This window comes from Coregonus clupeaformis, chromosome 14 (assembly GCF_020615455.1).
Source record: "Coregonus clupeaformis isolate EN_2021a chromosome 14, ASM2061545v1, whole genome shotgun sequence".
Lineage (NCBI taxonomy): Eukaryota > Metazoa > Chordata > Actinopteri > Salmoniformes > Salmonidae > Coregonus > Coregonus clupeaformis.
The window spans coordinates 2,681,813-2,707,465 of record NC_059205.1 but is presented as its reverse complement, the minus strand read 5'-3'; the positions used below and the strand labels follow the sequence as shown (position 1 = coordinate 2,707,465).

Below are 25,653 nucleotides of genomic sequence, written 5' to 3'. Positions count from 1 at the left end.
TCAAAGACTATATACAGTACCAGTCAAAAGTCTGGACACACCTACTCATTCCAGGGTTTTTCTTTATTTTTACTATTTTCTACATTGTAGAATAATAGTGAATACATCAAACTATGAAATAACACATATGGAATCATGTAGTAACCAAAAAAGTGTTAAACAAATAAAACTATATTTTATATTTGAGATTCTTCAAAGTAGCCACGCTTTGCCTTGGTTAAGTGTACCTTTGCACACTCTTGGCATTCTCTCAACCTGGAATGTATTTCAATTAACAAGTTCATTTGTGGAATTTCTTTCCTTCTTAATGCGTTTGAGCCAATCAGTTGTGTTGTGTCAAGGTATGGGGTGGTATACAGAAGATAGCCCTATTTGGTAAAAGACCAAGTCCATATTATGGCAAGAACAGCTCAAATAAGCAAAGAGAAACGACAGTCCATCATTACTTTAAGGCATTGAGGTAAGTCAATCCAGAAAATCTCAAGAACTTTGAAAGTTTCTTCATGTGCAGTGGCAAAAACCATCAAGCGCTATGATGAAACTGGCTCTCATGAGGACCGCCACAGGAAAGGAAGACCCAGAGTTACCTCTGCTGCAGAGGATATGTTCATTAGAGTTAACTGCTCCTCAGATTGCAGCCCAAATAAATGCTTCAGAGTTCAAGTAACAGACACATCTCAACATCAGCTGTTCAGAGGAGACTGTGTGAATCAGGCCTTCATGGTAAAATTGCTGCAAAGAAACCACTACTAAAGGACACCAATAAGAAGAAGAGACTTGCTTGGGCCAAGAAACATGAGCAATGGACATTAGACCTGTGGAAATCTGTCCTTTTGGTCTGATGAGTCCAAATTTGAGATTTTTGGTTCCAACCACCGTGTCTTTGTGAGACGCAGAGTAAGTGAACGGATGATCTCCGCATGTGTTGTTCCCACCGTGAAGCATGGAGGAGGAGGTGTGATGGTGTGGGGGTGCTTTGCTGGTGGCACTGTCTGTGATTTTTTTTTAAATCAAGGCACACTTAACCAACATGGTGACCACAGCATTCTGCAGCGATACGCCATCCCATCTGGTTTGCTCTTAGTGGGACTATCATTTGTTTTTCAACAGGACAGTGACCCAAAACACACCTCCAGGCTGTGTAAGGGCTATTTGACCAAGAAGGAGGGTGATGGAGTGCTGCATCAGATGACCTGGCCTCCACAGTCACCCGACCGCAACCCAATTGAGATGGTGCTCAGCATATGTGGGAACTCCTTCAAGACTGTTGGAAAAGCATTCTCATGAAGCTGGTTGAGAGAATGCCAAGAGTGTGCAAAGCTGTCATCAAGGCAAAGGGTGGCTACTTTGAAGAATCTCAAATCTAAAATATAGTTTGATTTGTTTAACACTTTTTTGGTTACTACATGATTTCATATGTGTTATTTCATAGTTTTGATGTCTTCACTATTATTCTACAATGTAGAAAATAGTAAAAATAAAGAAAATCCCTTGAATGAGTAAGTGTGTCCAAACCTTTTATAAACTGGGTGGACATTTTTCTCAAATTAGTGCACTGGGCCTTTATTACTTCTGTATGAGCGGACCAAAACCGTCTCAGCACCCCCACCACTAAACATCTTCCCGCGGCCATGTTTCTTACGTTTCAGAATGTTTCACCTCGTTGACTGACTACACCACAGTACGTGTTCTCTTCCCCTCTTGGTGGCGTGTAGTTCGCCAAACGAACATGCAAGAGAACAGAGATGGAAAAACTGCTTACATGAAAGTGGTGGTAGGGCCTCATCATTTTTACAGCAAGGGTCTGTTTTTTTTTAACACGTTTTTTTTACTCCTCAAGTGTTAAGAAACCGCTTTATGGGCTTTTCACACAAATTTCCCTTGCCATAATGTTTCCATGAGTATAACAACTTTGACATTAACAATATGGTTACTATTAACTTAGAGTTGTTTTCAAGGCAACTGGTTCATTGACCTGCAGAATGCATCCATGTATGGAAGACTGAGGAGGTAATGTCTTCACTTTGCACAAGCGTGGTCCATTTGATGATACATACATTCTATACTACATACTATTCAAATGTGGCATAGTCCTTTTCCCACCCTCCATGTAGCATGACGTTTGCTTATGAATGGTTTATGAAGCATCTATGAAGACCTTATGAAGGGTCATTGAAGGCTTCATAAAGCTATTCAAGTTGATTCCAACAGAACCAGTTCAGTGCCACTGGGCCCATTTTTCCAGGCATCAGTCAGAACTGAGTTGGTAGTGTGCTCATAAAGACCTCCGCCTGGACAGCAGTCGCTCTCTTCAGTGGTGTTTCCAGGAAAGATGGTGTAAGAGTTAAGATAGTGTAACGGTCAGTGTTATCCAGCATTCTTGGGACGTCCCTAACCTTAACCATTTTTAAATTTCAACTTCAATGGGGTAGGGATGTCCCAAGGTTTCTGGATAGTACGAACCATAGTGTAACTGTCTGTAGGAACTGTGTATATCTGTTCCTGTCTATTAATGTTCTGTATTATGTCATGTTTTGTGTGGACCCCAGGAAGAGTCGCTGCTGCTATAGCAACAGCTGATGGGGATTCTAATAAAATACACACACAAAGATACAAGAGGAATGTGTTATGGGTATATGACTAGATAATGACTAAGGCTGTCTCTAGGAACCTGCTGAAGACACAGTACATAGAGATACTGTAAATAGTAGTAGAAGGAAGGCTAGATCTATGGCTGAGTGAGGGATCTTTACATTCTATTATTCTACACTAGGTGTTCTATGAGAAACAACACAGTCAGAGAGAGGTTGACTGTTTTTAGGGTTTTACTGAGTGAATCATGCTGCCTGAATCAGCTCCAGGATCCATAATAATGGCCATTCTATCCAAAGACATTGACTGTTGTCTTGATTGATATTTGTAGCCATCTTAAACCCAAATTCCAAATCGGTGTACAAAAAAAAAAAGATAAGGTACATCAAAATGATATCCCGTTAATCTGTTATTTGTTTACCCAGGGGTCTTGCTGTTCGGTTGGGGTAATTACAGGCCCCCTATTGGTCCATCAGCCGGTTGTGCAGGAGCCAATCCCGGAGCGTGTAACAGCATGCTCCAGAAATACGACATGCCTTTTGGTTTTTCATTATCAAGAAGCTCCTTAAAAATGCTGCCCAGCGCTCCTCTCCCATACAAGGGAGCAGAAAGGTAGGGTGTACACACTGTTCGGTTCGCTACACCCCCCCGAAACCAATCAACCCAGAGAGCCACTGGCTCCTTCAGGGTCCCAGGAGGGCAGAGCTTCACTTGAACAACAGGTAAGTCATGGATTACAATGCTTGTAAATAATCAGAATAATGTATTACATTTGTAAAGCGCTTTTCATTATACAATAATGAGTTCAAAGTGCATAAATGTGTAATGTTTGCTAGATGTATAATGTATGCTAATGTGACTTTTATATACAGTTAATGTACATTGTTTACATAACCATGGCTAAAGATGGGCTTATTTAGTACCAAGCTCTTTGTGTGGTAGGTATTCTAGTGTCAGTCAGTAACTACATGCAGAGTTTATTTCAGAATCTACAATGATTCAGTCGTTGGTTTGGGAGCAAAGCTGGAGATGGATTTTCATTATAACAGATGGAGTTCTATTCTGTCAAGTCAATTGCTCCATCAGTGGTAAAGTCAATAGAAGAATAGCAGGAATACATAGGATGCCAGTGAATTACATTTGAATGCCTTTCAAGATATTGCCTTAGGAAAAACTGTATGGTCTAGTCTGAGCAAGACAAGCTGGCTACATTATATTGTTTTGCAGAAAGTTAAATTATTTTTTTGTTGAAGTTACTAGCCTTTGGTGCTCTCTGATTAGTGCAACGCTCCAAGGTCAGCTGTTGTCAACATTCAACCTTGATAGAATAAACAAATTAGGATGATTAACCCTTTACAGGACAATGACTTGGGCCTGTATAAACAATTGTTTACTGCAAAGTTTATGAATTTACATGACCATACACAAGCAGACATTTTGTGAGCTAGAGGAGCCGTTCAGTACTGGAGACTATTGTGAAATGGTACAGGTGCTAAAAGGAGCGCGCCATTAGATGGGTTAAAAATATCATTACACTTCATAATACGTTTTATGAGTAAGCCATTATAAATGCTTAGAAACCTTTATATAAATGTTTCATAAACATGTCATATAATGTTATGTTATAAATGTTTATGAATTGTATTACTTAGAAATGCTTATAGGCTACATGTTTATAAATGTTTACAAATTAGGAAATATTCATTTATTATTGGTATGAGAACTACTTATTCATAGGTATTTAATACATTAACATTTGTATAAAGTCTCACCCATTTTAGCATGTTCAGGAATAAATCTCACCCTCTCTCACCTGTTCCTAAAAAGACTCAATATTCCCAACTTTTGCGTCAGGAGACAGACAAAGCTGAAAATGGCACGGGCAGGAAGACTAACGTTTTCCCTGATCTACACTGGAATCCTCCTAGTGTTATCACCAGGTGAGTGAGACTGCCGTGTTTCAGCACTTTCTGACTGATTGACTGACTACAAGCTAAAATAGATCACTTTATATCAGTCGCTTTACTGTAGCCCAGTGCTTATTTTGTCAATCGGGATGTGCCGGTAGAAAAAGTGAGCGCTAGAGGGGTGGACCTGGGGAGCTCTGATGTACCGGAAGCATAAAAAAACCTTTATAATAAAGCATTGAATGCATATCATCATACTTGCTTAGTGGCATAGAGCAGTAGTGTAGAGGCACTTGCAGAAGTTGCACACATGGGAAACATTTTTTGTGGTCTAGGGTCTGGGAAGTTTTTTGACTTTTATAAACGCATTACATTTTACATAACTGAAGACTCTGAGCTAACTGGGAACTCTGAGCTGGGATATCTCCGACTTCCGACTTCAGTACGTTCAAGACAACTGGGAATTCAGGAAAAAACGAGCTCAGACTGGGAAAATTAGTTTTGAACAGTCATCGAACTCTGAATTCCAAGTGGGGAACTCTGGCCTCTTTCTATCACTCAGACTTTCCGACCTAGATCACTGATGTCATGATTCGACCACATTTTTTCCGAGTTCCCAGTTGTCTTGAAAGCACCATAATACCACACAAACGATCGAAATGACAGGCTACTTTGACACTGAGATTCTGATTTGAATGAAAACGACCTTGTCTTGAATCCATCAATAGCCTAGGCCTAGGAGTGTGGAGACATATTATATGCTTCAATATGAGGAGGGAATTACAGTCCTTAAAATGCTTTCCAGTTTCACTGACTCACCCAATGATGTGCAGCTCACTCGCTGGTTTTGGCATAATGCACTCGTGCCAAAGCCTCTCTCTCTCTCTTGTTTTACTTTGTAAAGTTGATCAAATATTTTTGTAGCCTACAGCTGACAGATTAGCCTTCACTTTTCAGCAGGCGCCATTTGCTTTCCAACCTGTGTTTTCCCGCAATTGTAGAAGTATTGTGAAAGGCCAGTTTTGTCTACATGCTGTTAGTTCACAGATTTACAGCGGTTCCCGACTGCATGCTAGGCCTTGTTCTTGGGCTACACTCCACAGCTAGGCTATTTTTAATAAGGTATTGATCCTCTGTGGCTACATTTGAGGCTTTCTCATGGTGTAGTCGGCTATTCTGAATGATTTCATTTCTTTCTGAACAGACAGCAGTAACTCTATAACTTTGGCACATTTTATTTCAATTTATCAGGCTTGCTGAAGCTCCCCCAGAACCCTTAACGCGGCTCTATTTAAGCAATAAGGCATGAGGGGGTGTGGTATATAGCCAATATACCACGGCTAACGGACGTTCTTACTGTGTGCCTGGATACAGCCCTTAGCCGTGGTATATTGGCCATATACTACGAACATCCGAGGTGCTTTATTGCTATTAGAAACTGGTTACCAACGTAATTAGAGCAGTACAAATACATGTTTTGTCATACCCATGGTATACGGTCTGATATACCACTGCTGTCAGCCAATCAGCATTCAGGGCTCGTACCACCCAGTTTATAAAAGGTTTTACATTATGAAGTGCAATGCTGGAGAGATGAGTTGCAGACTCGTGTCTATCAGAGCATAGAGGGAGAGATCATAGAAAGTGAATCTCATTCTAGTTCTGTGAGAGATACAGGGGGGGGGGCGTGCAGGAGAATTAACAAAAGGCAACTCGAATTAACTTTGATGGCTTTTCTTATAATTTTTACATTGCAAAAACTGCAAGTTATTTTTCATGCCAATAGAGGTACCGGATCCGGCCAAATAGATTCTGGAAAGAAAAAGTCAAAAACGTAGTGGTGACAGGATCTGGCTCAAATTAAGCACTACTGTAGACCAGTAGATCCCTATATAATCAGTCACTTTACTGTAGCCCAGTAGATCCCTATATAATCAGTCACTTTACTGTAGATCAGTAGATCCCTGTATAATCAGTCACTTTACTGTAGACCAGTAGATCCCTGTATAATCAGTCACTTTACTGTAGACCAGTAGATCCCTATATAATCAGTCACTTTACTGTAGACCAGTAGATCCCTATATAATCAGTCACTTTACTGTAGACCAGTAGATCCCTATATAATCAGTCACTTTACTGTAGACCAGTAGATCCCTATATAATCAGTCACTTTACTGTAGACCAGTAGATCCCTATATAATCAGTCACTTTACTGTAGATCAGTAGATCCCGATATAATCAGTCTACATAAAGCATCATTCATACCACTAATGGATGTTAGTACACGATAATTGATATCTTGTCACACCCGGGCTCTGGGACTCTATATGTTGAGCCAGGGTGTGGTCATTCTATGTGGTGTATTTCTATGTTGGGAGTTCTGATTTGTGTATTTCTATGTTGGCCTGAGTGGCTCCCAATCAGAGGCAACGAGTGTCAGCTGTCGTTGGTTGTCTCTGATTGGGAGCCATATTTAAACTGTCTGTTTTCCCTTTTGTGTTTGTGGGATCTTGTTTCTAGTCTGTTGTGTTAGACCGTGAACTGTCACGTTATCGTTTTGTTGTTTTTGATCGTGTCTCTAATAAAGAGTATGTTTGCCTGCAACGCTGCGCCTTGGTCCTCATCTCTATACGACGATCGTGACAGAAGATCCCACCAGAACTGGACCAAGCAGCGGGTCGAGGAGCCATCGCCAGGGAAATCCCTAGCGGATATCCAGCGCCTCCTCGACTGGGTCTAGCCGGGTGAGGAAGAGAGGGGCTTGACGTGGAAGCAGAAGGGCGAAAGGCTGGCGAGAAGCATGGAGACCTGGTCCACGGGTAGGAGTGAAGCCCATACATTTTTAGGGGGGCTAACGCCGTGACGACGGGGCAGCAGGAGGCCGCCAGGTTACCGGGAGTCACTGGTCACCAGGGGGAAGGAGGATGTAGAGGCACGGGGCGAGAGGTACTGGGTGTGTTGCCAGTCCGGTCTGGCCTGTTCCTGATCCCCACGTAGGGCCAGTGGTGTGTGTTCCCAGTCACGGTCCGGCCTGTTCCTGCCACTCGCACCAAGTCTACGGTGCGCCGTCGCCAGCTCGGCCCGGCCTGTTCCTGCTCCCGCACCAAGCCTGTGGTGCGCGTCGCCAGCCCAGTCCGGCCCATTCCTGCTCCCGCACCCAAGTCAGTGGTGCGCGTCGTCAGCCCGGTCCGGCCCGGTCCGGCCCATTCCTGCTCCCGCGCACCAGTCAGTGGTGCGTTTCATCAGCCCTGTCCGGCCCGTTCCTGCTCCCGCACCGAGTCAGTGGTGCGCCCATCAGCCCGGCTCGGCCCGTTCCTGCTCCCCGCACCAAGTCAGTGGTGCGCCCGTCAGCCCGGCTCGGCCCGTTCCTGCTCCCGCACCAAGCCAGTGGTGTCGCGTCGTCAGTCCGCACGGCCCGTGCCTGTTCCACCGTGGCTGGTCGGCACGGTCAGATGCTTCACGCCGGAGCTAGAGCAATCCGCTCCACCAGTGTGCAGTCCAGCTCCGGCCAAGCGGGGCCAGACCGGACCAGGGGCGCTATGGGGGATTATTGGAGGGTGGTGGGCAAGCCCGAGCCAGAACCGCGCCGAGGAGGAATACCCACCCAGCCCTCCCCTGTTTTGTTCAAGTTGAGGCGCGGTCGCAGTCCGCGCCTTTAGGGGGGGGTACTGTCACACCCGGGCTCTGGGACTCTATATGTTGAGCCAGGGTATGGTCATTCTATGTGGTGTATTTCTATGTTGGGAGTTCTGGTTTGTGTATTTCTATGTTGGCCTGAGTGGCTCCCAATCAGAGGCAACGAGTGTCAGCTGTCGTTGGTTGTCTCTGATTGGGAGCCATATTTAAACTGTCTGTTTTCCCTTTTGTGTTTGTGGGATCTTGTTTCTAGTCTGTTGTGTTAGACCGTGAACTGTCACGTTATCGTTTTGTTGTTTTTGATCGTGTCTCTAATAAAGAGTATGTTTGCCTGCAACGCTGCGCCTTGGTCCTCATCTCTATACGACGATCGTGACATATCTACAATGTCACTAAAATGATGGGCTGTTACTTCCTACGCTCCACATCAAACCAGTGCATGTACGGTAGATGATCACTTGTCAGACATAGGGAAACACATTCAAGTGTAGCATAACTCTTTCACGACACCACCATATACAAATACATGAATCTCTGATGCCTTAGAGTTGAATCTCTGATACCTCGGAGCTGAATCTCTGATGCCTCGGAGCTGAATCTCCAATGCCTCGGAGCTGAATCTCTGATGCCTCGGAGCTGAATCTCTGATGCCTCGGAGCTGAATCTCTGATGCCTCGGAGCTGAATCTCTGATGCCTCGGAGCTGAATCTCTGATGCCTCGGAGCTGAACTCTAGTCTCATTAGTCAAGGTGAGGCACCGCAGACGTCTCACCATAACAGAACCAGCTGACGAGGCGTTTTCCCTTCAGCCATAAACCTCTGAAGGGAACCCCTGGTGCTTTTTAACGTACAGAGACTCAATGTACAGAACATCAGAATCCCCCCTCCCCGAAACATCTTACTTTATAGTGGGGGTTTAATTGGGTGGAGTGCCTTTTTGGGCTCTCTTTGTAGTTTTACGGTTTCCACTGACTTCCAGTTCGGCCCCATGCAGTAGTAAACAAACCCAGGCCCCCCCCACATTGAAGGATGTGTTTAGGGGTGTGTGTGTGAGAGAGACCTGAGCCCTGAGAGACCTGAGCCCTAGGACCATACGTCGGGACTACCGGCCGTGGTGACTCCTTGCTGTCCCCAGTCCGCCTGGCCTTGCTGCTATTCCAGTTTCAACTGTTCTGCCTGCGGTTATGGAACCCCTACCTGTCCCAGACCTGCTGTTTTCAACTCTTAATGATCGGCTATGAAAAGCCAACTGAGATTTATTCCTGATTATTATTTGACCATGCTTGTCACTTATGAACATTTTTGAACATCTTGGCATGGTTCTGTTATAATCTTCACCCGGCACAGCCAGAAGAGGACTGGCCACCCCTATAGCCTGGTTCCTCTCTAGGTTTCTTCCTAGGTTTTCGCCTTTCTAGGAGTTTTTTCCTAGCCACCGTGCTTCTACACCTGCATTACTAGCTGTTTGGGGTTTTAGGCTGGGTTTCTGTACAGCACTTCGAGATATTAGCTGATGTAAGAAGGGCTATATAAAATAAAATTGATTGATTGATTGTGTGTGAATACATGCAGGTGTGTATGTTGGGATGTGTCTGTGTCTGTGCGCATGCATGCATTTGTGTGTGTGTATGTGTGCCTGCATGTGTGTGTGTGTGTGTGTGTGTGTGTGTGTGTTAATCGCCAGGATGCTGCCTGAGCTGTTCCTCTAAGCGCCGGCTCCTGCCGTGTGCTCCCAGAGACCTATTAGCAGGGCCAGCATTTTCCCTCGTTTAGGGAACACAACATCTGGTTCTGGTTCTGGTTTCGACTCATGTCCCTACCGTTGTTTTACAGAGTTTCTAGGAGCCAGCCCGGTGAGGCAGAATGTGGAGGAGGAGGGTGAGTGAGGGGGACTGGTTTGAATGAGACAACAAAGGGAACATGGATATTAGCATGTTCCATCCCAGTCAAAAGTTTGGACACACCTACTCATTCAAGGGTTTTTCTTTATTTTTACTATTTTCACGTTGTAGAATAATAGTGAAGACATCAAAACTATGAAATAACACATATGGAATCATGTAGTAACCAAAAAAGTGTTAAACAAATCCAAATATATTTTAGATTCTTCAAAGTAGCCACCCTTTGCTTTGATGACAGCTTTGCACACTCTTGGCATTCTCTCAACCAGCTTCATGAGGTAGTCACCTGGAATGCATTTCAATTAACAGGTGTTCCTTGTTAAAAGTTAATTTGTGGAATTTCTTTCCTTCTTAATGCATTTTAGCCAATCAGTTGTGTTGTGACAAGGTAGGTGTGGTATACAGAAGATAGCCTTATTTGGTAAAAGACCAAGTCCATATTATGGCAAGAACAGCTCAAATAAGCAAAGAGAAATGACAGTCCATCATTACTTTAAGACATGAAGGTCAGTCAATCCGTAACGTTTCAAGAACTTTGAAAGTTTCTTGAAGTGCAGTCGCAAAAACCATCAAGCGCTATGATGAAACTGGCTCTCATGAGGACCGCCACAGGAGTGGAAGACCCAGAGTTACCTCTGCTGCAGAGGATAAGTTCATTAGAGTTAACTGCTCCTCAGATTGCAGCCCAAATAAATGCTTCAGAGTTCAAGTAACAGACACATCTCAACATCAACTATTCAGAGGAGACTGTGTGAATCAGGCCTTCATGGTCGAATTGCTGCAAAGAAACCACTACCAAAGCACAGCAGTAAGAAGAAGAGACTTGCTTGCGCCAAGAAACACGAGCAATGGACATTAGACCGGTGGAAATCTGTCCTTTGGTCTGATGAGTCCAAATTTGAGATTTTTGGTTCCAACCACAGTGTCTTTGTGAGACGCAGAGTAGGTGAACGGATGATCTCCGCATGCGTTGTTCCCACCGTGAAGCATGGAGGAGGAGGTGTGAAGGTGTGGGGGTACTGCATCAGATGACCTGGCCTCCACAATCACCCGACCTCAACCCAACTGAGATGGTTTGGGATGAGTTGGACTGTGGAGTGAATGAAAAGCAGCCAACAAGTGCTCAGCATATGTGGGAACTCCTTCAAGACTGTTGGAAAAGCATTCCTCATGAAGCTGGTTGAGAGAACGCCAAGAGTGTGCAAAGCTGTCATCAAGGCAAAGGGTGGCTACTTTGAGGAATCTAAAATATATTTTTGGTTACTACATGATATGTGATATTTCATAGTTTTGATTATTCTACAATGTAGAAAATAGTAAAAATAAAGAAAGACCCTTGAATGAGTAGGTGTGTTCAAACTTTTGACTGGTAATGTGTACTGGACCGTATGTCATACCAAAAGATTTTCAGACATAAACAGCTAACACACTTACTGATACACACATTATATACAAGTACACACATCCCTTACAGTACACACATCCTTACAGTACATACACAAATGTCCATGTAGTGGTGTACTCAAACATACTTATGTACTGGTGTTGATGTCTTTATTTAATCTAATATGGCACTTTTTGAGTCCACATTCTCTTCTTAATATATGCTGTACTTCTCTCTATTGTTCCAGCATCTGCAGTATCCAGGGATGTCCGCAGCAAGAGGAGTCTTCCTGTTCCCATGCCTGTCCTCCAGCGTCTCCCTGACTTCTGGGGATGGTACAGATTCTTCATGGATACTGGTAACCAGGAAGGAGTGAGTAGCTAACAATCCACAGACATTTTTGTTTGGAGTGAATGTACTTTTGGTTTGATACCTACCAGTTTATCTTAAAACATATACTTCAGTTTATTGACGTGTAGATAACTGGTACTTTGTACTGCGCCTGCCTCTCCACCCCCCCCCCCCCCCCCCACCCCCCCATTAGCCCTTGACAGTCTAGATTGAGCCTGGCACAATGGAACCAATGGAATAGTCAAAAAAGCGATCTGGCTTTTCAGGCAGGCTCAATCAAACGCACAAAGTATTTGAAAGAAAACATTCCATTTGAACTGAGGTCTGGACCTGATGGGAGTCTGTCTCTTCCCTCTCTTATAGATAGAGCATCTGGACAAGATGTACATGACCTTGCAACACTTACCAGATATTTTCACCTATACGACCCCTACTGCCTCTTCCCCAATCCCTAAGTGGCTGCCCTCTTGATCAGCCCCCCCCAGTGCCTGTCTGACCCCCTTCCTGCCGTACCCTCTGAAGCCCCCACAGGGTTCTACTACGCCAGTCCAGCCCTTCCACCGCTGAGCAGAAGACAGAGCTGCTGCGTATCTGCAACCCCGACGACACCGAGTGTCTGCAGTACCACCTGCGCGCCGCCTACGGCTACAGGCCCGCTCTGCTGGACCCGCCCCGTCCTATGCCTCCCTGGGCTGCGATCCCACCTAAGGACCCCTACTGCCGGCCCCAGCTGGTGAAGAAGGCCCCCTCCGGCTTCTTCCACCTGTACCCCACCTGCGACCCGGCCACCGACCCCCTGTGCATGGCTAGCGTAGCAGCCCCTCCTCCTGCCCCCCTGGAGACCCCCAAGGAGCAGCACTGCAACCCCCTCTTCGACAAGGGCTGCAATCCCCTCACCGCCACCAAGCTGGCGGGCCTCACCAAGCCCGTCATGGAGTACACGCCCAAAAACGTACCGGCGCCAGCCCCCGCCCCTCTGGCGTGTGACCCGCGCTACGACCCATACTGCCTGCTCGGTGCCGCCGCCGCCCTCCGTAAGGCCCCCCCAGCGCTGCCACAGTTCCAGATCCGCTCCCGCCTGGGCGTCCTCGGGAAGACCAAGGAGGGCCATAACTGCTACGTGCACTACGACAAGGACTGCACTCCTGTGGAGGCTAACGACGAACCCAAGGCCCCCGCCGCACCCCTGTGCCATCCCTACGACTTCACCTGTAACGGCATGTCCGCCCCCACTCCGCTCACCGCAGAGGCCGACACGCCCAAGAGCGGCGTGATCCTGCCCGATCCCGACTGCGACCCCGAATACGACTACAACTGCCGCCTTCGTCGTGCAGAGGACTCCCCCGCTGCGACGGAACCGGCGGCCAAGGAGCCCAAGGAGGAGCCGGTGCAGCAGAAGGCCGTGCCCGAGTACGCCGTCCCACAGTTCGAAGACTTCCTCAGGAGCTACATGGCCATGGGTCAGTACAGGAAGAAGTAAATTAAAAAACACACAACGTCACACAAATGTCAACTAGACGCTAGATCACTAGGAAGAAAATGAGACAAGTTAATATGTTACACACACACACACACACACTCACACACACTCACAGTCCTCCCAAGTTGCTAACATATCTCCCATGGTCCATTACTGCTAAAGCAGGACGACTAGTGTCTTATCAACAGGAAGATCCAGACTTGCAATAGTGAATCAGATTTGCTCAGTTACAGTGCCTGAAGGTGTATCATTTTACTGTCAGTGATATACTGGCTGGGATATACTGGCAGTGATATACTGGCTGGGATATACTGGCTGTGATATACTGGCTTTGATATACTGGCTGTGATACACTGGCTGTGATATACTGGCTGTGATATACTGGCTGGGATATACTGGCTGGGATATACTGGCTGGGATATACTGGCTGTGATATACTGGCTGTGATATACTGGCTGGGATATACTGGCTGTGATATACTGGCTGTGAAATACTGGCTGTGATATACTGGCTGTGGGGAACCCAACATGAATCCCTCTAGGTTTTATGGTCCCATAGAAGTCTGTGTGAAAGGTGCGCATTAAAAACTATGTTTATCTGTAGAAGAAAATCCTCTGTAATGTGTTTGTAGAATAGGGGTAGCTAGCATACTTGAAGACTGTCTATATTTGTGTCAATATGTTGGTATGTTTTCTGTGGTTGTACATTGTCATTTTTCAGTGTTTTGTGAACATAGTCTATCTTGAGTGTATTTAATGTTGTTTTCATAGCTTTTCTAAAACCTGTCAACCTCAAACCCTTCCCCTGGTTAGTTCTTTTTTAAAGTTCCAAATAAAACGTTTTGAAACAAGCTGCTATTTTTTTTTATGGAAACATGCATTAATACCCAAAGTACACAATGACGTAACCGATATATCACAGTTTCTCTGATAACGTGTGAATACTCCCATGAAAACACAGTAAAAATGCCATTGCTGTCTGAAATGTATGTCATATTAGCAAACGTTCAGCATTTTAGAGATAATAATATTCAGCGCTGGTCATCCCCTGAATTCACCAGTGGTGTCAGCAGTGGGATCCAGCGGTGTGTGAAGTCCATTGTAGGCGTATCCAGGAAGTCAGAAGAAGTATCAATATCACGACAGGGCTTTTCTTACGACTGAAAGCTGACTGAAACATTATATAGACTCAGATGTAGAAGACATAACACGATTTTCCACTCAGCCATGGACTCATATTATTTACACATATTTCATGGTTTTCTTATACAGTGCCCTCCGTAATTATTGGGACAGTGAAGCATTTAAAAAATGTTGTCTCCATACTCCAAAAGTTTGGATTTGAAATCAAAAAATGGCTATGTGTTAAAGCCAGCTTTAATTTGAGGGTATTTTCATCCGTTAGAGGGTGACAGTTTAGAGATTACAGCACTTTTTGAACATCGTTTCTCCATTTCAGGGTACCAAAAGTATTGGGACAATTTCACTTATATGTGTATTAAAGTAGTAAAAGTAAAGTATTTGGTCCCATACTTATACCACTCAATGACTACATCAAGCTTGTGCATGTGTTGGATGCATCTGCTGTTTGTTTTGGTTGTGTTTCAGATTATTTTGTGCCCAATACAAAATGAATGGTATTTAATGTCAGTCACCCCCCAATGTCTTGTCTGTGCGTCTAACTTCCACTCATCAATACTTTTGTTCTAAATGGGGGGACTATGTACAACACTGCTGTCAGGTTCCCTGATATGGATGAAAATACCCTCTGACAGTCTGCACTTTAACCTCATAGCCAAAATAATAACAAAATGCTTCACTGTCCCATTAATTACGAAAGGCACTGTGTCTTGGACTGGACATTGAATTGCCAGAGCTCCATCCAGCCCTCATTAAAGTGCTGAAACCAAATGAACGTACAGTTCAGTATATTACAAACCTTCTGACTGAGAAGCATAGAAGGAAAATACAACAACTGTATGAGTTTCACAGGTATCAGTTTGCTTTAGCTGCCGCCGTTGGTGATGGGGCCCTCTTGTTTTTCAACTGTCACCAGACGGAGCACACACACTGGGTTCAGGTAGTCATTACATTCTCCCCTGCTTGCTACCTGCTTTTAAAACTGTCAGCAGCAGTTGGCTACACCTTGAGGCCAAAGTGTGCTTCTGGAAACCTGTGGAAATATGCCCTGAATTGCAGATGTCGTCTTGTAAATATTTGGTTTCTGGTGTTTCTGCTGGTTGAAGAGAGTTAAGACCCACTCGGCTAGGGAATGGACTACCGAGGCCGAGTGGGTCTTTAGATTTACTGCTCACTGAAATCAATTTTCTCAAAAAGGTTTTAAAACAGCTCTGCAGTTTTATCTTAGTTTTTACATGCAGGGCCGTGTTCCCACACATTCATTAACCCTAGTCCTGGACTACAATACATTTTCAATGGAGAATCTCTATTGGGGACCTCCTCCAAGTTCAAAAGAACTCAGCTGTGTTTTAAACAAGGCTATGGGAACAGCTATGAAGTGAAAGGAAGAAATAAACATAAAACCCATTTGTTGATTTGTCTTTTATTCTCTGGTTTGAACAACACAAAGACATAAATAGCATCAGAAGCATATAAAGCACAGTCACAGATATAAAAGTTAAACATATGAAATCAACAAATAAAAGCAAGGCAGTGGCTGCCAGTACAGGCCTGGAAGGCAATGGGTGTGTACGAAATCTGTCATCATACTAAATACTATTTAGAACGTACTGTTAAGTAAAATATAAATTCAGTAAACAACAAATATAAACGTATTAGGATCATACATACTAGGATCATACATACTAGGATCTAGGATCATACCTACTAGGATCATACATACTAGAAACATGAAACATATGAACTCAACAAAACTGAGCATTATCTCGGCTTTTACACCACCATCATACTCCTCCTCTTCCTCATCATTATCCAGTTTGTATTCAAGTTTGATGTACAAACCCTATTTTAAGGAAAATATGCATATTCATTTCTATTAGTTATGTTTTGTTATTAATTTCCATGTCTCCTCTTGGCCATGATTCAATGACAAGTGGAGTATTTTATAAATGGTGTATTTGTATCAACACCGTCACGTACTGCACACCATTTATTTATTTGACTTTAGTAGGCCTTCAATATACTTTGCTAACGCTTCATGTAAAGATTACATTGTTTTCTGTAGATGTGCTGGTCTATCATTTTGTAATTTAAAAAAATGAAGCACTTTTCTGTTCCGGACTGCTGCTTTATCACGTGTATATTGTGGGTATTAGTATTTAGTGTAATTGACAGTGATCTTGAATGGAGACGGTTAAATAATTTCAGACTTTTCGGAAAATGACACCCTGGCACGTTGATAAAAAATGACATCAACAATCCAGCAACATCTTTACTTTCATGAGTCATGGCCCGTCTGATCTGTCCAAGGAAAGGAAAGGGCTTTGAACAAGGGTAATAAACAGTTCCAACAAATAGGTTCAGAAACCATAAATGGAGTTTTGGACAATTCGGGCCTTATTGCCTAATTATACCAGTCCCATTCAAATAGGGCTCAAATTCTCACTGTACAACACATCTGTACAGTTGCTTTATCTCTTCCTCATGCGTCTCTTTCAATTCCTTGATTTTACCAGTCAGTGTTGTTTTATCATTACCATATAGAGCATTTAAAAGATCATACTCCTCTTTGTGCTTTTGCATTAGTTTCTTCTTCTCTTCTTCATGTTGATCCAATAATTTTTGGATGTCATTTTCATATTTCTCTTTAAAGTTATTCTTTTCCTCTGCATGTTTTCTGGCCTCTTGTTCATATTTATCCATCATTTCTTTTGTTTTCCTTTCATACTCTTCCTCCATTTCCTTCATTTTCTTCTCTTCTTTTTCTTTCCTGACTTTTTCTTCCTTTTCTTTCCTCATGTTCTCTTCTTCACGTTCTTGTTGAAATTTTTCCTCCAGTTTTCTTAGTCTTAGTCTCTCCTCCTCTCTTCGATTTACCTCCTCATAAAATCTTCTTTCCTGTTCCTCACTACGTTCTTTCTCCCACTGATCTTGCTGCATTTTCATTTTGTCTGTCAACTCTCTCCTCTTTTCTTCAAAGTCTTTTTCTATTCGGTCTCTTTCTTTCCACTCTATTTCTCTCCTCTTCTCTTCTGATTCCTTCATCTTTATTCTCTCTTGTTCCCTCTCTCTTTCAAACTCCTCTCTCAATCTCCTCTGTTTTTCCTCTTGTTCTCCAATAGTTTCTACCTCCTTCTGTCTCCTCAGCCTTTCTTCTTCCTGTTGTCTGTCTCTTTCTTTCTTCAACTGTTCCTCCCATTCCTCTTTTTCTCTACGCATGACCTCTTGGAGTTCTGTTTGACCTTTCTCTGCTTCCTCTATTTTGCTTTGCCACTCTTGTCTTTCTTTCTCTTCATGTTTCCTCCTCTCATCCTCTTCTTTCTCTCTCCTTTCCATTTCTTCATCCTGTTTCCTTTTCAGTTTTGCAAACTGCCTTTCTTGATTTTTAACCAATTCTTCTTTGTCTTTCTCTTCTTTTCTCTGTTGTTCCATTCTCATTTTATATTCTCTCTCCTTTTCTCTTTGTTGTTTTTCCAACTCTTTTTTCTGAGATTGTATCTCTTTTTCCATCTTCTCTTTTTCTGTGTCCCAGATTTCTTTTTTCAACTTCTCATCTTCTTTCTTTTTCTTGTCTTTCAACTCTCTTTCTTCCTTCTCTGCTTTCTCCTTTTCGTCATGCTCTTTTCTAATAGCTTCCTCTCGCTCTCTCAACATGTTTTCTCTCCGCTGTCTTTCCTCCTGAACTTTCAATCTCTCTTCTTCCAACTTTGACTTCATCTTTTCCATGGCTGTTTCATGGCTGACCTTCAGTTTCTCCATGTCAGCCTTAATCTCCATCTCTCTCTCCTTCAGTATTTCTTCCTGTTTCTGTTTAATGGCTGCCTCTGCCTCCTGGAACATCTCATTGGTGTAGAAACTGCCCTTGTTCATGGACACCATTTCATTCATCTTCTTAAGAAGCTCAGTGACCAGTGTGCGGTCATCTTCCACTTTGTTTTTGAAGACATGGAGTCTGTCTCCACAATCTCTGATCAGTTTTTTCAGTTTGGCATTCTTGCTTTCCTCAATGTAATCTTGAATCGACATTGTTTCCAAGTCATCTCCTCTAGTAAACAGAACTAAGCAAAACATTCCTGCCTGTGGACCAAAGGTTGTCTCTATGAGGTCCAAAGTGTCCAGCTCCTCTTGTGTCATTGTCCCAATTCTTAACACTATGATAAACACATGGGGTCCAGGAGCTGACAGGGAAACACATTTCACTATCTCTTGCTGAACATCTTTATTAGACAATGTTGTGTCAAAAAGGCCAGGTGTGTCCACCACAGCAACTGTTCTTCCATCAACTTTACCGACTGCCTTCTTGCAAACTGTTGTCGTAGAATTACTGCTGATTTTAGACTCAAATTCCTTTCTGCCCAGGATAGTGTTTGCGGAGGCGCTCTTCCCATTCCCAGTTTTCCCAATCAGCACCACCCTCACGCACTCTGTGCTGGAGCACTCCATTTCAGCACCTACAAATTAAACAATACATTATCATAAATTAATGTTAATTACTGCATGAACTGATATTGAAATCATCACAGAAGGCTCATACTGTAAAATACTTGCTTTCCCAATCACTGCCCAATATTTGTTCATCCCTGTGTTCAACAAACTCACCTTGTGACATGTTGCTGATTTTCTGTTCTAAATCCTTGATTCTTCTGTTCTTTTCGTCCAGTTCTGATTGATGCTTAGCCTCCAGCCTCAAGTCCTGTGCCTCCATATACATGTATAGAGTGTAGCATGTCTTGTTTTGATCCATCATTTGGACTATTTCTGCTACAAGCTCTGTCGTCTGCTTGGCGTTCTCATTCTTCAAAGCATCAAAGATTTTATACCGCCCTCCGCATATCTTGATCAATTGCTTTGTGTCTGCATTTTCTTCCACAAAGTCAACTGCAGTTTTATCAACTGGAATGTAATCCTGTCTAAACAGGACCATGGCAAAGTCATTGACTCGTGAGCTGAGAATCTTCTGGATGGTCTCGAACTCTCCTTTGTCTTCATCAGTGAGTGGACCAAAAGGTATGACCAGGAGGAAAGCATGGACTCCAGAGTCACAGAGAGAGACACAGTGGAAAGTCTCACGCATCACTTCCTCCTGAGTGAGATGTGTTCCATACAGAGCAGGCAGCTCGATGAGGGTGACCGGCCGACCACACACCTCTCCTTCTCTCTTCACACACACTGAGGAGGAGCTGGACTTTGGACTGGACTCTGTCTGACCCAGTATGGCATTGGCTATAGAAGTCTTCCCAGCTCCTCTTCTGCCACACAGCACCACGTTCAGTCTCTGAGCCTTTGGTGTCATGGTATCACGTGTCGTCTCTTCATTGGAGTTGAGGTATCTCCATTCATTCTCCTCTACCATCTTTTCTATCTTTTCAGTTAACTCTTCGTGGTCTCTTCCTCGTGTGTACATTTCATGAAGCCTTCCTCCACATTCTTTAATCATTTGACTCAGATGAGGATTTTCTGCAACTTCCTTGTGAGTAATGATCACCATTGAGTGCTTGAAGGCCTCTTTACCAAATTTGCTCAGGATGAACGTCAATGTTTTTCTGTTCTCCTCTGTGAACTCCTCAGGCTTCAACACCAGCAGGATCCCATGAGGCCCAGGGGCAGAGAGGGACTTACATTTCTCTATCTCCTGCATTAGGGACTCCGAAGGCAGAGAAAGGAAGTTGGTAGTCTTTACTACAGTTACAGACTTGCCCTCCACCTTCCCCCTGGCTGACTCACATTGCTGTTTGGGGTTGAAGAAATTAGACTTAAAAGCCTGTTTCTGTAGGATCATGTTCCTCACTACATTCTTCTTGTTATCACTCTTCCCCAGAAGCACAATCCTGAGTGAAGACACTGTAAAACACATGTAACATTGATTAACATAAGGATATGCATTTAAACAAATTGTAGTTTATCAATTTTCATATTGGATTGACTCCTGCTGCAAATTAAAATGTCAGCAATAGTCACTAATATTAAGTAAGTACATGTGTATTAAATCCTCAGTTAAGCTAATCCGATGTACTACTAATACAACAAATTACATGACCCATGAACCAATGTCCCTCTTGGGAATGTTTTCACAATTGTTCTGAATTTTACAAACAGAATCTAATTACATTATGAAAAATAACCATTTTGAAGTCCTGCTCTGCAAGATGTGTAAATCATCAGTTAGTCAAGTGAATAAGAAAACAGTTATCTATTTACTTTCAAATGTCAATTCTGCCTACACAGCTGTTATATTGTTTTTGCCTATCAAGATAGACATTTTGAAAACAGCGCTTCAAAAATAATGATAATTTGGACAAATCGTAACTGAGCCGTAGCCATCCCACTTTAATACAGAAGTTGTAACATAGTGTAAATGAGACATACTGAATTTTACCCACCACATTTTGCTCCACTGTGTGATTGCTCCCAAACCTTTTCCTTAATCAATGTCAAACCTGAAAAAGTGTTGACAATCAATACCAGTGACTTTATCTTTGCAGTCCTTTTCAACCAAGCACGATGAAACAAAAAAACAGTCATCCTTACTATGAGGATTGAATTTAAGTTGACAGTATTAATGCTATAGTTCAATATCTCCAATATTAGCATTTTTCACGTTTCAAGTCCAAATCATCCTAAAGGGTCTGAAATTGATTGTAGTTCAATTAAGTTACTTTAAAATGATTTTAATCTCAGTTATCCCAGAAGTCTTACGTAATTGGTCAGCTGCTTGATTCAGTTCTGGGTCCATACGTGTTAAGAGAAGGGATTAAGAGATGCTAGAACGAGAAGCGAAACCGGAACATGGAGCTCCACCTTCTCTCTTTGCAAATAACGGCCGAATGTCCCCTTCCCTTCCGAAATTCGAAAGATGCTAACACCTGCAAAGTCGTGATTTGTTCAAATAAATGACGAAAACCGAAACACTGGAACTACTGCTGCTCCCTATCCTTCCTGACAGATTCTACAGTCCAAGTGATGTTTTCCTAGATCTGTCCACAAGAGACTTGGATGATTTTGACATTGAGCGCCAAAAAATACTAATATTAGGGATGTTGACTGGCATTGGATTTGTGCCACAGATGCTAAAAAGTTAGCATCTGGAGACAGTGGCCAGGTAAACAAAACCAAAGCATGGGTTGCCGTCTTACCTTGTCCAAAGAGTGCTTAGAGGGTAAGGAAACCAATATATAATATTGTTAAGTTGGGGAACTATCCCTTTAATACTGTCAACTTATATTCAATGCTCATATTACTATAACTTTTGTCAGTGTGCTGTGTACTTACCAACTTCTCTAACGTTCTGCCAATTGCCAAATTGTGCTGATTCACCTTGTTTCAAAACATCCTTTCCAAGTTCTTCCTCAGAGGAAGATTTGAGGCTCCAATCAGTTTTACTCCTGTGGATTTCCTCTTTCCCTTGTCCCATGTCACTTGTAGTATCTTCAAATAGCTCACAGGTGAGATAGCCTCCTCCATTCTCCTTTACAATCTTGTCAACATCTGCCATAAGTTGAGCGCGGTCACTGAGGTGCATGACGTACTGCCTCCCTCTACATTCTCTGACCATCTGATTCAGAGGGTGATCATCATGCATGTGTCCCCTCCTGTCTTCATGAGTTGTCAGTACCATTGAGTAGTCAAAGGACCGTTCACTGAGGTTGTCTAGGATTTGCCTGATTCTGTTTCCCTCTTCTTGTGTGAACTCCTCAGGCTGCAGGACCAACAGGAACACATGAGGTCCTGGGTCAGACAGAGTGACACACCAACGCAGTTCCTCTGATTGTTTGTCATGTGAGATGTGAGGGTCTAACAGGTCTGGAGTGTTGATCACAGCTATGCCTCTTCCGTCTACTTGACCCCTGGCTCTCTCACAGCGGTTTTGTACATAGTTGGGGTCAAATGCCCCTCTTTCCAGGATGAAGTTTCCAACAGCACTCTTCTCAGAGCCATTCTTGCCGAGCAGCACAATCCTTAGCTCTGTAGCACTTTCAGACACTGTAACATAAACACCACCACAACCTTATTTAAAATGTTCGCTATAAAACATTGTTGAAAATGTTGACATTAACATTTTTGTTTGCTTTTCTTTCGGTATTACACCATCAACATTAGGGACCATATTACAACAGAACAAAATAAATGCACAACTCTTCAATCTAGACAGAGAAATCAAAATTCAGTTGAAAAAAATCTGGTTTATATTTTGTTGATCACTCACTCATAGGGGGCAATAACCCCACACTGTTGCGTCTCTGGGGCCCTGGATTCGAGACTGAAAACACATAAAATTAACACAAGCATCAGTATTCTGTAAAGTTGTTAATGTAGATTTTTTCTTGAATTGAATGTGTGTAACTCAGTGTAGTATTAAATGACAAACTTTTAAAAGTATTTAAAGACTAACTGAAATACGTTTTTGAAAAGCAAAAAGGAACAATTATAACCAAGACTAGGTGCTAAGTGGCATAAAAATTCCAAGTCCAGGCACACGTGAGGCTTTGAAAGTTAAAAACCCTTTAATGTATGGGCTAAAACGTTATTAAAATACACCAACGCATATCGTCTTCATCAGGTCAGACACCCTGATTCCCCTCTAAGAGCAGCTGTGGTTCTTGCGGAATACCTGAAGCGCTCCTGCTACTTCTTTACTTCTGAATACATTTTTTGTTCAGTATGTACGTTATCGCTAAGCTAATTTAATGTCATATCAATGTTACTTTGGACAATTTTTCAAATAAGAATTGTTATAAACAGCTTTTATGAATATGTCAAGGTTTCTAAGCTTTGAAGGCTCAAGATTGACATGCGTGAATTAATATAATTCCGGTTGACTGACAACCCATTTCCTGTACAGCTGCTGCTAACGTTAGCTACTGTTCATGATGACAAGAGCAGTTTTTCACTGGTCAGCCCATACATTTAGCTGTTGTCAAAAATAAAACATCATTCCTTGTGAAAAGTGTTTTGTACTAGGATTCTGAAGAGAAATTCTAACAGGAGGGAGGTGGATGCTAAAGTTAGCTATCTAGCTAGCTACCTTGCTAGATAGTGTAGCAGTCCTCGCTATATGAGCCACATTACACTGTAAAAAATATTGTGCTACTTAAAAACATTGAGGCAACTACTTGCATTAGCTTTTCGAGGATTTCCAACATGACGTATTTTTACGTATAATATACTCACCTTTTAGTGTTTCACAAACACTAATATATTAAGTTAAGCATTTTTTTTTTAAAGATCTAACTTAATTGTATAAAATCCTGAAATGTTATTGTACATTAGATCTACTTAATCTCTCTGGTTAGTTACTTTCATTGATAGTGTTTTAGTGTTAAACATGGCTTTATATACAGTATTTCATCCCTTTACATTTTTATCCACTATAGCAGGAATTGTTGAGCACAGTGCTCATTCCACTAGCATTAACTGGAGGTAAAGCATTGTAGCTTGACCTATTTGCCTCTGTCAAGAGTGGCGCACATGCTCTTACTAATGGTGAGAGTGGGTGGTCTCATCATTGAATGTCAATTTGCCCGACCGTTTTGATATCCGTTCATCATGATCCATTACACCTCATAGCATAACAAACTGTTTGATACTAATATACAAATGTGCTTTTCGTTCTTCAGACATGCATACAACATTGTGTAAAAGTGTAGTAAAGTTTAAAAATATATACACTACCATTCAAAAGTTTGGGGTCACTTAGAAATGTCCTTGTTTTTGAAAGAAAAGCTTTTTATTTGTCCATTAAAATAACATCAAATTGATCAGAAATACAGTGTAGACATTGTTCATGTTGTAAATGGCTATTGTAGCTGGAAACGGCTGCTTTTTAATGGGATATCTACATAGGCGTACAGAGGCCCATTATCAGCAACCATCAGTCCTGTGTTCCAATGGCACGATGTGTTTGCTAATCCAAGTTTATCATTTTAAAATGCTAATTGATCATTAGAAAACCCTTTTGCAATTATGTTAGCACAGCTGAAAACTGTTGTGCTGATTAAAGAAGCAATAAAACTGGCCTTTTTGAGACTAGTTGAGTGTCTGGAGCATCAGCAATTGTGGGTTCGATTACAGGCTCAAAATGACCAGAAACAAATAACTTTCTTCTGAAACTCGTCAGTCTATTCTTGTTCTGAAAAATGAAGGCTATTACATGCGAGAAATTGCCAGGAAACTGAAGATCTCGTACAACGCTGTGTACTACTCCCTTCACAGAACAGCGCAAACTGGCTCTAACCAGAATAGAAAGAGGAGTGGGAGGCCCCGGTGCACAACTGAGCAAGAGGACAAATACATTAGAGTGTCTAGTTTGAGAAGCAGACGCCTCACAGGTCCTCAACTGGCAGCTTCATTAAATAGTACCCGCAAAACACCAGTCTCAACGTCAACAGTGAAGAGGCGACTCCGGGATGCTGACCTTCTAGGCAGAGTTGCAACAGAGCCACATGGCAAGTTGTTGGAAGAACTTAAAATTCTTAAGTAGGAAGGAAATATTATGAACATTTAGTAAGTTATACACAATTGTCCTTGTAGTTGTTTTTACACACAATTGGTTGTTTAGATTATGCATTTATCTTCTGTTGAATTCATTTTTTATTTTTTTTAGGTTGGTTGAACAAGTGAAGTAAAGTACTAATTATATTCAAGTAAAGATGATAAATTTTTTATGTCAAAATAAATATATTTTCAAGAATAATTTACGAACCACCTGAATAATTTTTTACAGTGTAAAATTCCCACCAAGTGGATTAACCCTATTGGCGCGATGCATAGGGTGTTGGCCTTTCACGCCAGCAACCCGGGTTCACTTCCCTTCCCCTCCCAGTCATTCGCTACACTGGTGTGAGAAGTGGGAGGTCATCGGAATGCGCAGCCAGGACATGTGAGGGGACATGCCATCCTGTTCGGAGGGGGCAGTTAAGCCGATTCCATCGATAAATGAGCCACCTTACAATTCCCACATCTGTCTGACAGCTATAAGAAACATCAGGAATTATCACAATGCAATACTTCTTTATGATCTTCTATGTAGAAAAAGCCTTCCATTCTAATGAGTCCTGTGCGGCTTGTGAGCAAAACAGTCTAAGCTTTTCATGATGGGGGTCAATGTAGTCTCACAAACTCCGTTGTAGCGCTGCTCCCGTCTACCGCAGAGGTGAATGGCTGCTATGGGCAGATCCAGAACAAATAGACGAGTCAAATGACACATCCAGGGAAGTCTGTAGCTCAAAACCATTGATTATGTATGAATGGACAAAGCCATCGATCA

At 42.6% G+C, this 25,653-nt stretch overlaps 1 protein-coding gene and 1 pseudogene across 1 annotated transcript; one reads left to right on the top strand and one right to left on the bottom strand.

The window, feature by feature from the left end:
- Positions 1–3,160: 3,160 nt before the first annotated feature.
- Positions 3,161–13,284, top strand: LOC123492384 (annotated as a pseudogene).
- A 2,573-nt stretch (positions 13,285–15,857) lies between these two features.
- On the bottom strand, positions 15,858–22,647 carry LOC121581656 (the record flags this gene model as incomplete). Its single annotated transcript, XM_045224874.1, is given in 5 exon segments — positions 15,858–18,841; positions 18,990–20,231; positions 20,771–20,827; positions 21,660–22,370; positions 22,594–22,647. Coding segments are annotated over 5 exon segments (4,073 nt in total), but the record flags the coding sequence as incomplete, so codon positions are not given.
- Between the last annotated feature and the right edge of the window lie 3,006 nt (positions 22,648–25,653).